Here is a 13,319-nt window from a genome sequence, read left to right on the forward strand (position 1 = left end):
GTCCGCAGGTTTGGCCTATCGCGGCTCCCACTGGCCTGGAGCAGCGAACCGTGGCCACTGGGAGCCACGATCGGCTGAACCTGTGGACACAGCAGGTAAACAAACTGGCCCGGCCCACCAGGGGCTTTCCCTGCACAAGCGGCAGAACAAGTTGGGGAACCACTGATGGAAAACATTGAGACTCTGTTGTCCGCCAAGACACTGACCACTCTGCCCGACAGGTGAGGTAGGAAGACTGTGCACCGCCCTGAGCTCTTTGATGTTTATGTGTATTGTCATTCCCTCTGGGAACCACATACCCTGGGTCTGGAGAGTGCTGAGACGTGCCCCCCCGCCAGTCAAGGTCCGAGGTGTATGAAACCAACTCGACTGAGTGAGGAGTGCTGACGAAGGGAACTCCTTCCAGGACTTTCCTGGGGTTGGTCCACCATCACAACGAGGTAAGTACTGTTGCGGAGATGGTAACATCCGGAGCTTGGCGTGGGGCACCACACATGTACACGCTGCCATGTGACCTAGTAGGCGCAGGCAAACCCCGGACGTGTTCAGGGCAAACACTGAGACTTCCGCGACAAGGTCCATCAATGCCCTGAATCTCTCCAGCAGCAGGTGCGGGTCGCGTCAAGCACCGCTCCGATGAACTCTATCCTCTGTACCAGAACTAATGGGGATTTTTGTTCTTTACCAACAGGTCGAAGCAACTGCAAGTGGCTAACAGCATCGCAACATCTCTTTGGACCTGGAGCGGCCTATGACTAGCCAGTCGTCGAGGTTCGGGTAGCTCTGGACACCACAACGTCTGAGGTAAGCAGCCACCACCGACATGCACTTAATAAATATCTGCAGTGCTGTCGCTAGGCCAAACGGGAGGACAGCAAACTGATAGTGATTTGGACCTACAACAAACCGGAGGAAGCATCTGTGTCCCTTGAAGATGGCAATGTGAGAGTACGCATCTTTCAGATCCAGCTCAGCGTACCAGTCTCCCGGATCCACGGAGGCCAGGGAGACCATGCTGAACTTCAGCTTCACTTGGAAGCGGTTCAAGTCTTGCAGGTCCAGGATAGGTTGTAAAAGTAGCAAGAACAGAACCCCTTGGTTCCTGTACTCTGGAAGAACGACCTCCACCGAACCTAGCTGCAGTAACCCCTATACCTCCTGCACGAGGAGACTCTCGTGAGAAGGGTCCCTAAAGAGGGGCAGGGAGAGGGGGTGGGAAGGAGGAGTAGAAAGCAACTGAAGGGTGTAACCCTGCACCACCGTACTGAGAACCCATTGGTCTGATGTTATAGATGCCAACACAGGGAGGAAAGGAGAAAGGCAACTGGCAAAAATAGGAGAGGAAGGATCCTGGAACAGTACGATAAGTCACCCTTGGGCGTACCCTCAAAATGGACACTTCTCCGCCTGCTTATTGCAAGTAGAGCTCGACTGAGAAGCCTGCAAAGGCTGGTGGCTAGGCAGCTGCTTGTAGCCTCTGGATTTCTTTTGGGGAGGCTCCTGGCGAGGGTGGCTTCCCGGGCCCTGATGCTTGAACGGCATGCAGGCAGGGTCAGGAACACACAGGCCCATTTTAAGAGTTGTGTGGGAGTCCTTGAGGCCATGGAGCTTATTGTCCATCTGTTCTGCAAACAGGGCTTGCCCATCGAAGGGAAGGTCTTGCATCGACTGCTGAGCCTCCGTGGATAAGCCGAAGAGGAGCAGCCAGGATGTCCGGCGCATAGCAACGGCCAAAACCATGGTTCAGGCAGCAGTGTCCGCCGCATCCAACACTGCCTGGAGCGTCGCCCTGGCCGTAGTTATGCTCTCCTCCACCTAAGTTGAATGGACATGAGCAACCACTTGAAGAACTTTATTTTATATTTAGTTGCCATAAATTAGAAAAGTTAACTACAGGAACCTAAAGCGTTTTTTTAAGCCTAACTTTAGCTGAGATGGTCTGACCCATTCAGAGATTAGCATGCTTTTTTTGCTTTATTTTCCGTAATCTCAAAGTAAAATTATAAGGACTTCAAAATTCAGTTTGACTTAAGAATAAAAAAGATCCTGGATGAATGAAGTGCAGTTAAGAAACTGCAGAATGAACAGCAGGACATTTTTCAGTTGAGAATATACTTGGTCACTAAGAATCCAGAATGTTGCAAAAAGGCAGGTGAGTTCTAAATGGTTTGGAAGATAAAGTTAGGGTTGTTCTGTACTTCCTTCTCACAGTTTATCTCCCAGTTTATGTCTCAAACTGGAGATTCTATTTCCATGAAAGATGTTTCCAATTTTGAGTTCCTATAGGATCTTAAGTCTACCGTATACTTATACTGCTAGAAAATATACTGAAAAAAGTAAACAATGGGAACAAATGCTGAAAGCATTTTTTTATTCTTTCAACACCAGCTACACTATTATTAGTGAAGGTAATTTGATTACCTTGTTCCATTGTGCTGTTCTGTATTTGTAGAGAGAGTGTCAACATACTTCCTCAGAACTCCTCAATGTACTGTACCCATTTTATAAAGAAGCATATTTACTTTACCTGTTTTTTCTTCTGTGCTTCATTAGAGTCTAGAATGCAAGTGGAAACAACAGGCAAAGATTTCTGTGCTGCCTTCAAAGCAGCAGGATTGTATACAGTTTTAGTCAAGCCAGTAGACGTGGACAATACCTATAGGAGGAAATCATTTTATTATGTCAGTTTTTAGATTTTTTTTAAACAAGAGTGCTTCAAAATGCATTGGCTTTTCCACAATATAGACACCTTTTGCCTCCTTCGATTATAATTCATTACCATATCAAAATTAAAGTAACAAACATGTTTGGAGTAGATTGGAGTTAAATGATAAACAAAAATGCAGCATTACATCAACTATCTTCTTTAGCCAGTTAGGCTACTTTGGAATGGTCACACCCATGTTTAAATAAATACCACAAAAATGCAGGTATGACCTTACTTGCCTCATTAGGAGGCCACTGCATCTATATAAAGGGCATTTATATAGCTTCAATATAACTTAGGAGAAAGTTAAAATTAAAAGCTGCATACAGATTGCTGGTGAGTCCACTGGTCAGCCATGTATGTACTCCATAAAAAAAATGATACCAAGAGAAAACAGTGACAGGAAGGAAACAGCAGAAAGAAATGAATTAGAAGGTCAGCTACAAATAAAAGAGGGATTTACAACTGAAATGTATCACAAAAAGGGCATTACAACTTTTTTCTACTATTACCTCTACTCCTTCCACTAGAAAAGTATTTTCTAGAGTGGATGTGTTGAGAGTAGAAAAAAATCGAAGCATTATCATCAGTGTCAATTGTGAAAGCCCATAAGAAGTGCCTTAGTGGGCCAATCAGAGATGAGACGAAATGCTGCTTTAACTAGTTACAAAAAATTCTACTCCTCCAAACTGTACTTCTACAAATGCCTTCAGGACAGTCTGCTTTGCAAACAGCAGGAAACCAATGAAAGAAAAAAAAATGCTGATATTTGCCTTAAATCCAGTCTTATCTCCTGAAGTTTCTAACTACTACTGCCATGACACACAGAAACAAAGATTAATAAGCAGCCATTTAACAAAAAAGGAGAGACCAGCTAAACTACTTAAATATTACTTAAAAATGTATTTGCGATTTAAGTTCAACCAAGTAACATGCTAACAATTTAGGCTCTAGAATAGATATTCTAGGAGTTCAGATACATTTTTGGTAGTAGAAAGCATAGAACCCAATATCTGAAGTTCAAAATGTGAAACAGTAGTACATGCCCCATTGCATTTTATTCCCATTGCAATTTAACCATTCATTACGCAAAGTATACTTGTTGTATACTTTCTCTGAGACTACTTTTAGCAGTTAATTGCAGGGCTTTGGAGCGGAGCCCATGGGAGCAGCTCCGGAGCAGTGGAGCCACAGGTTTTTGCCTGGAGCTGGAGCACAGCTCCAAAGCCCTGGTTAATTGTGTTTCAATTAGGTATTTATGATAAGGACAAAGTTCAAACAAAATTAATTTTGTATCAAGGATACAGCTGATATACAAATGTGAGTAGAAGGAATAATCAGACATGCATTTTCTTACCTTCTCTGTTGCTGGAGCAGGTAGTTTCGACACAAAACCCAGTCTATCTTTCACAGATAATTTAGTCACATTCTAACAAGAAAAAATAATTAGTTCTTTTCTAACCCTGTGTAATTGTATAAGATTATAACTAAGTACTAAAGTTTTAACTGTACAATGCTGAATGCAGACTATAACAAAAAGGTTCTGCAAAGTCTGGAGGATTTTTTTTAAGACCTAAAAATTATCAGATTTTAAGTGTGACAATCCAGGTAAAATGGTATAAGATGCTTGAATATAAGAACTGTCTGGTAAGATAGGCGCTGATTCCAAAATGAACTGACATGACAAGGATTTGCCCAAACGCATCCAACTGTAGCATCAGGGGGCCTTATTTTGGAAAAAGTATGTTTCACACTAGCAGACCAAGGAGTATCTCTGTAGGCACTTACAAATAAATCACAATTTAAAAGGAAATCCTGCTCAAGTTAGAACATTATAAGCTGCAGTTTCCAGATATCAATTGCAAAGAGGTGCTTTCAGGACTTCTGCATTTTTTGAATTCTAAACTAAGGTTTTCGGATAAAGTAATTGTCCGATGCTGAAAATGTCTACTTATAGACATGATCCAATACTTGAAGAGTATTTAAAGGTAGAGATTAATCTTGCAATCTTTCAGGAATCATAGTGTGTACTATGGTGCTTTGCCTCCTTGTATTAAGGAGTTTGGAAATGTTTTCAAGAATTTTACCTAACCACAAGCTGACCATCTGTTCGTACTGCTGCTGGTGAGCTGGCAAAGATATTGACTGTCAAAAGCCTGAAACATCGATTAGATCTGTTGATTTTTGGCAGGTGAAGATTCTAACTGCTTCTGCAGACAAGTTAAGCACCATATGAACTAGAATCTGACCTATCTCTGCCACCTGTTAATGACTAGTCCCCTAAAACAGTGCTCCCAACAGTCTAACTGTGAAGATAGACAGGACAAAACCCACCACAGGATAGCACCTCATACCATTTTCAATGCAGGTTCAACAGGAGCAATTACTGACAACCATCATCATCAAGAATCTAAGTATGTGACTTCAGAAGGAGGAGACAGTTAAAACCCAAAGATAATGGTTACTGAAGAAGGCGACACTAATAGCTCATCTTCATTCGGAAAGCTCTATCTCCTCTAAGAATATTCTGCATTAGCACTCAAGTTAGGGAACCAAGATCTTACACTTAGATGCCCCATCCTTTTCCAACCTGCACAGGTATGAGTTCTCCCATGTATTTGGTACAAAATGAAAATACATGCTAAAAAATACATGTTCTCTTATTTAATGAGAAAGCAGCTGTCCTAGACCTGCTCCACACTTGAAAATTAGATCAGGCTAACTATGTCGCTCAGGGCTGTGAAAAATTTCATGTCCTGTGCAACACAGTACAGTCAACCTAACCCACACTTTAGACGCAGCTAGGTCGACAAGAACTCCTCTGTCAACAAAGCTACCTCGTCTCAGAGAGGTGAACTAACTACAATGATGGAAAAACCCCTTCCATCGATGCATGAAGTGTCTACACTATATCGGCATTGCTGCAGAACTTGTAGAGTGCAGACGTGGCCTTACTAATGTGTTTAAAATTTTGCTCATGCAGACAGTTTGGGTCCAGCCCTGCAAGTCAACGGGGCTCTATGAAGGCACAGTGAATTCCAAGAAAGTGGACTCAACAGTTTCCACAGCTTTTACTACAGTGGACTGACATTTAGGAGATGAACTGGACATGTAAATTTGGTTTCCTATTTATCTTGATTTCTACCACATATTTTGCTACCTAAAATAAATGAGTGAATATTGAAACAAAAAATGTTTAAAGTGACAATTCTTAACAAATGCTACACTGTGCAAGTATTAGCTGTTTCACAATTTAATGCAAATATTAAGAAAATACTTGTACAATCAGAACAGGATTATATACAACAAAATAAAAGGATCTCAATTGTATGACCTATGTTTGCTCCAATACATTAGAAATTTAAAGGTGAAAACTTTATTTGGTCAAGCTTTTAGTTAACCTTTTTTAATAGAGGGGTTTTTTTTCCTGATAATATGCAAATTATTCTGTTGTGAAATCTTTATACTACTGTTTTATTATTCTGTGAAAGATTATTTTTCATGATGTGCCCGAGTGCTTTAGCAATGGGAAGGTAGAGATAGTTAACAAATTTAATCCATTCCCCAGAACTGTGACAAGATTTACTCTGTCCAACATAGCAACATATAACAAAAATTAGGCATTCAGCATCTAAAAATTGGTCTTTAAAATGAGTTCAGAGGCACTGCCATACCAACCACTATGTTGCAACTCAGGGTGATGCAAGAGAGATAGCTAGGTTTTTATCAAAAAATAAAAGCTGATTTCAAAATGCTGAAAAAAGTAGTTTCTTTATTAAAGATATAACATGGACAGAAATGTTTTCAAGTTTTTAGAAAATTTCATTGAAAAATTAGGAGATAATCTTCTGCAGTGTTGCAAACCCAAACAACAGAACTAGCCAAATATCTTTAGATTTAGAAAGACTCTCCAGAAATGTTACTCATACAAAAATACAGATACATTCATGTGATAAATGCACATTTTTATATAGTGTCCTCTACAACTACATTATATCTATGCATACATTTTTGAGCTATGAAAACATTACAAACATATCATGAGGAAAGATATTATTTTAATTACTTATCACAGACAACATTTCTCTAGGCAAGCTATACATACCTGAGCAATTTCTGTACTGGCACTCTGAGCCTCTGCGGGCTCAATATTACTTGCAGGTACAGGACCTAATCGCTCTTTGACCGACTGCTTCACTACTGGTAAACTGGGTTGCTGAACTAAAGGCTGTATTACCTTCAAAAGAAGAAAAAAAAAATCTTTTAAATCAAAGCACACTAACATACTAACACTAACAACAGGGGATTGCTGCCTATGTAGACCAATAAAGGTACAATGAAGCTGCTACTGTTGCCTTTTAAATTTACAGTATTTCCTTTCTACTGTTATAAAATTTTACCCTTGCTACCAAAAGAAGCACCTTCATTGAGTAATTGCATAGTATTTACAGTAATTGGACTTTTCACTGAAGGGATTTTTGTGCATAAATTCATATTCATGGATACCTATATACCTCAGACTCAGACTTTAACGCCCAGAAGGAACTATCGTGATCACCTAGTCTAACCTTCCCATCATAGGCCACAGAACCTCACCCACCCTCTCCTATTATAGATCAATAACCTCTGGCTGAGTTACTGAAGTCCTCAAATCATGATTTAGAGACCAAGAATTCACCATTTACTCTAGGTTAAACTAGCAAATGACCCGGGCCCCATGCTGCAAAGGAAGGTGAAAACCCCCCAGGGGCTCTGCCAATCTGACCTGGGGAAAAATGGTTTCCAAACTGCAAATACGGCAATCAGTTAGATTGTTAGATCTTGACCATGTGGGTAAGATCCACCAGACACGTACCTGGAAGAGAGTTCAGTGTAGCAACTCAGAGCCCTCCCCATCTAATGCCTCATCCCCAGCAGTTTGGGATATTTGTTACTAGAAGTCACTAGGGTGGAGTGTCTCCTTCAAGGAGTCCCTGTGCACTTTTTTCAAACTGTTCTCCATGAAGTGTGCTGATTTTATAAAGATATTTTTCTTTTAATATACATGCTTGGGATAACGTATGCACTTTTATTCTATATTTAAGATTAGTTTATTTCAATGTATCTCAGAGCTATTCACACTGAACGATGATGTCCCTGCCCACTGCCTGAAGTGCAGAGTCCTGTGCTTTCTGCTGTTTTTAGGGTTTATTTCTCTGTTGTTAATAGCTGCATTTCTATTCACCACTAATCATTTTGGACACAATTTTCTTAACTTTGATCTGTTAAAACTGGCAAGTGACATTGAAAAAATAGTAAGAGCCATACTTCTGTGCCTCTCATGAAGTTAGATTATCCTCTTCTACTTCCATTGTTTATTTGCTAAAAGACAGGGAAAAAAACACCTGCAATGACAGATCTCTGCAGTTTTGATAATGACCTTGGTATTTATACACCAATTTTTATCCCTCAGCTGTTTAGATTACAGAAGGATAAAAGGTGGGGAAAAAGTCTTCCCCTTGCAAGAGCAAGTCTACTAGGACTTTTTTGAACTAGGCTGCAGCACAACGAACTGGTCTTTGAAACACATGATGATCACCATCCAAACTATCTCTGCTTGGTATGGCCAAAAAAAAAAAAAAAAAAAAAAAATTCAAGTTGTATAAGGCTGAAAAATGTTTGTGAGCATGCTCACAGGCATTTGATAAGAATTATTTAGCAGAGTCCGAATGAAAACCAACTTTATCATCAGTAGCATTTCTCCCTGTGGGCACAGGAGGCTGAGTGGGACAGGAGCTGCTGCCAGGACAATTTACAAGACAACAGGTCACTGAAAAACAAACCACTTATTTTTAATTCAAAAGTGCCTTTTTCATATATGGAAAAAATTGTGGACCACACAGTTACAGATACAGAAAAGAATCTGGAGGCATCAGAAATCTAGATAAAAATCTGCATTTTGTAAAAGTGAATATTTGTTCTGATACAAATTGCAGATATGAGACCAGATATTAATTCAGATAAACAGAAGATACAGATATTCATGGTCCTGAGGTCCAGATTAAAGAGTACAAAAGTCTGAGGTTGGAGGGCAGCTTCTGAGACCCCATAACCACTAGGAGGGTTTAGTTGGCAGACACTCCATCCCTAATCTGCAAGGCTTAGCAGAATCCTTATTAGGCTGATCACACCTCCAATCAAGCCAAACATTAGCTCACCTGATGATTAACAACCTAACAAGGCTTGTGAGTTATCACTGAGGAGAATCCTAAATCTCACTTTGAGTTCTCCCCATTCGATGAATTGAGCTATAGCTCACAAAAGCTTATGCTCAAATAAATTGGTTAGTCTCTAAGGTGCCACAAGTCCTCCTTTTCTTTTTCCCCATATGTGTGGAACTCAGGGGGCCCATAAAAAGCGAAGTACCCCCCCCATCACTTCCCTCCAAATCCCATGTTCTCTAAAAGCACACGTCTGATGTACTCCCTTCCTACAGAAAGTGTACACTCTTATATTCCTACAGGAGCACCTCTGTACAGAAGTACATTCCACCACATTTTCCTACAGGAGTGAGCATGTACATCAGAAAAGAGGGCCGGGAAAACAAGGTCTTGGGGGGTGTTTAGCAGAACAGAGATATTCTCTCATAAAAACAAGATGCATAAATAGACCGCCTTTCTTGTACTTTGCTACAAGAAAAAGGCTATGTCACCTAAAAACAATTATGTCATTTAGCAGAGCAGACACTAGTTTAGATCCTTGCTTTATCTCAGAAGAACAGAAATTACATGGATTGAAATATTCCACAAGTCGCATAATAGTACTTAGGAAAGACAATTATGTAAGCTTTAATTCATATTTTGCTAATCAGCTCTTGAACCTTATACCTGAGACCGAAAAGCAAGGCTCTATTATAAAACTTCTAAATAAAATCAGTTACAACTAGTGTTAGCAGTTACTGTTCTTTTAAAATTTATACTATTAAACTGTCTTGTCTATATTCCAGTAATTTAATTGCAATGACCAATTTTAACAACATTTAGATAAATTCCAGTACACAGACTTAACTCCTTTACCTTTTGCATGGTAGCTGACATTTGTGGAGCACTGCCTTCTCGATGCCAATAGACTTTAATAAAGCGATTATTTAATACTGCTTCTGTGCTTGATATAGCTTTCTTTGCTTCTTCATGGGTGGCAAACTGGATAAGGGCACCTTCTGGATCACCATGATAAGCAACCTAAGATTTCATACTGAAAAGTCAAACTTACACAGCAGTTCCTACAAAACATACTTAAACTGACATGTCGGACAATACTACCATGAAACCGTTCTTTTCAGGAACTCAAAAGCTTCCAATTTAAATGCAGTATCAGTTAGGTATTTGGTGTTCGTAACTTTAAACTTAAAAGATTTATTTTTAATATTAGTTTTCATAAATCAGTTTGGCTGTTATTAAAGACAGGGAGTCAAAGAAAAGATATGAGATTACTTACATACCTGTAAATTAAAACACACCAATTTTAAACCAGACACCTTTATATACAAATAGTCCTTACTGAAAATTAGTGCCTCTTGCTATGGAAAAATTAAAAAAAAAAAAGTACAAACTAATCTTATGGAACACAATATTATGGGGTTCATATACATCTGCACTCTGATTTAACGTGGTTTCTGTATATATAATTGTATGCGAGGACACCCAAGGATAACAAGCCTGCTCTCTTTTCAGTCAATTACAAATCTATGTGCAACAAATCAAGCCTAAGAGAAATTTTATTAGTATCTTCCCAATGTATTATTAAAACTTCACCATCACGCCTTCCAAGATTGCTTTTTTGTATTTTAAATTGAAATACCCAGCACACAATTGAAATATCCCAAGTTTCTACAGTATATATAGCTTAGTGATGCCCAAGATATATACACAACATCACAGTATAAAAGTAAACCAATATATTGGTCACAGTATACATACACATGTAGATCAGTGAGTAGTCACTTGGCAAAAAATCCTATATCTTCTGTATCTTCCAAACAGCTGAGAAAAATGACTAATTATTCCCTCTTCTGGCATAACAGAACTTATTCAGTAGCAGCTTCATAATGATGGTTATAATCAGAAAACTATGTATGGAAAACTATACAGGCAAATTTTTGAAGAATCAAGTGTGGATGGAGCCACGACTACAGTGGAGGTGAGAAGATATAAGAAAGCAGAATGGCCCCAACCAAAACACATGGAGGTTAGTTGAAGAGATGAAAGAACTAAAGAAGAGAATTCAGCACGCATGAGACCATAGTAAAAGAGCTATCCTGCAATAAGAGCATGCAGACAAAGACAAGGAAGTTAAAAGATCAGCCAGAACAGATAAGAAAATGGATGGAAAATGAAGCAAAAGAAACCGAGGTGGTGTACAAGGCAGGGTATTCTAAAAATCTTTTTCTAATAGCTAAACAACAGACATCACAATTCTCAAACTGTTGTGGCATCATGAAAGCTCGAGATGGTACAATTTTAATTGGAGAGGAAGGTTTGTGAACAGATTGAATGGAAGATTTCCAGATTGTGCTCACCCAGCTAGAACCACTAACACACTCAGAGAAGTGAAGAAATAGCAGACTTACCTATATCACTAGAAGTAATTGCCTTTGAGGAAGTAACTGAGGTCATAAACCAGCTGAAGAGTGGTAAAACATCAGGTTATGATAAGACAGATGATGTTAAAAGCAGGAGAGGAAATTATGGTGAATTACATGGGTAGCTTGTATAGAATAGCTTGGGGAAAGGAGATCTGTCCTGAAGACTGGAGAAGATATGTCATCTATGAAATCCTTAAAAAGGGGAACTAGCTTATTTGTGATAACTGCAGAGAGGTACCACTCCTATCAGTATCCGAAGAACTGTTTTGCACTACCATTTTGAACAGGATGAAAACTGCTTTTGATAAAGTACTCAGGGACAGGCTAGATTTCAATCTGGTAGGTAGTGTTCAGACCAGATTTTCACACTGAGAAGAGCTATTGAGAAAGATTTAGAATACCAGAAGATTATTTTAAACTTTTGATTTTACTAGAGCATTTGATAATGTCCACAGAAAAGCCCACTAGAGGATACTCAGACACTACGAAATTCCAGCAATGATTGTTAATTTGGTAAAAACTGTGTCTGACAAATGGAGACAGAATAGTTTAAAATTGTTACTGATGTACAGCAGGGTTGCATACTATCCCTGTTGCTCCTGTGCACTGTCACAGACTTTGTGATGAGAAGAGCAACCGCTGCTGCCCAAGACACAGATATTGTTTGGATGAGAAATAAGCTGCGAGACTTAGATTTTACAAGCTATATACAGTAACTCCTCATTTAATGTTATCTTGGTTAATGTTACGTCGCTGATCAATTAGTGAATATGCTTGTTTAAAGTTCGGCAATGCTCCCTTATAACGTCGTTTGGCAGTCACCTGCTTTGTCCACTGCTTGCAGAAAGGGCAGCCCGTTGGAGCTAGCTGGCGGGGGCTTGGAATCAGGGTGGACCGGCAGCCCCGGCATCAGCTCCCCTAAGTTCCCTGTGCGGCAGCCATCCAGCAGGCTATCAATTGCTGAGCAGTTCAGCTGTCCTTTCCCCAATTGCTCCTGCCCTCTGCCTTGGAGCTGCTCCCGGGAGCCTCCTGCTTGCTGTGGTGGGGAAGTGAGGGAGGGAGAGAGAGAGAGAGAAAGGGGTGCTAATGTCGGGGTGTCCCCCTCCCACAGTACCGCATCTCCACAGAGCAGGGGGGGAACACACAACAGGGCTCAGGACTGAGGTAGCTTGCTGGCAGCAGCTGCTGTCCCAACTTGCTGATCTACTTAAAAAGGCAATGTACTTAGAGTGGGGTCAGCGTACTTAGAGGGGCAATGCGCGTCTCTCTCTCTCACACACACGCGCACACACACACACACACACACACACCTCTCTCTGCCATGCTGCGTCTCCTCCCTCCATTAGTGCTGCCTGGTAGAGTCTGAGGCTACATTAACAATGTGTTAATCCTTGAGGGCTCAGCCGAGTGCTAGTTCATCATTTAGCAGTAAGGCATAATTTCCCTGGAACCTAACCCTGCCCTATTTCCATTCTTATGGGGAAATTGGATTCGCTTAACACAGTTTCGCTTAAGTGGCATTTTTCAAGAACATAACTACAACTTTAAGCGAGGAGTTACTGTAGTCATATTGGATACAAACTTGGATGGAATAAAAAGAATTGTTAATGAGCATAAAAGCAGAAGCTGCTAAAGTGGGACCTCATTCAGTATGCAGAGGACCAAAACCACGGAGATAAGAGAGAGCACTGTCAAGAGTTGATGACTTCTGTCTATCCTGGAAGTACAATATCTGCTAATGGCCAGCTCACTAAAAAACTGAAGGCAAGAACTGAGAAAGTAGTGGATCATTTTCTCGTCTGTCAAACATCTGGGGAGTAAGATGACACAGCTACACATTAAAATGATATTATACAAAGTTACTGTTCTTTTGACAGTACAGTATGCCTCAAAAACATGGCAGATGGTGAAAGTACACAACAGAAAGCTGAATATATTCCGTCAGCTTTAGTTAAGAAGAATCTTGGGAATTTATCGGAGAGACTGTGA

The 13,319-nt window shown here is 40.2% G+C and overlaps 1 protein-coding gene across 2 annotated transcripts in view; it reads right to left on the reverse strand.

Moving 5' to 3' along the window:
* RBM26 (RNA binding motif protein 26) overlaps positions 1 to 13,319 on the reverse strand; it is a 101,675-nt gene that overhangs the window by 48,657 nt on the left and 39,699 nt on the right. For both annotated transcript variants that reach the window (XM_074962357.1, XM_074962351.1), the window contains exons 12-15: positions 9,763 to 9,927; positions 6,813 to 6,944; positions 4,065 to 4,136; positions 2,528 to 2,656 (exon numbers count right to left, since the gene is read on the reverse strand). In XM_074962357.1, coding sequence (XP_074818458.1) covers positions 2,528 to 2,656; positions 4,065 to 4,136; positions 6,813 to 6,944; positions 9,763 to 9,927 — 498 coding nt within the window. The remainder of the gene's footprint in view (positions 1 to 2,527; positions 2,657 to 4,064; positions 4,137 to 6,812; positions 6,945 to 9,762; positions 9,928 to 13,319) is intronic.

Source organism: Natator depressus, chromosome 1 (genome assembly GCF_965152275.1).
Source record: "Natator depressus isolate rNatDep1 chromosome 1, rNatDep2.hap1, whole genome shotgun sequence".
NCBI lineage: Eukaryota > Metazoa > Chordata > Testudines > Cheloniidae > Natator > Natator depressus.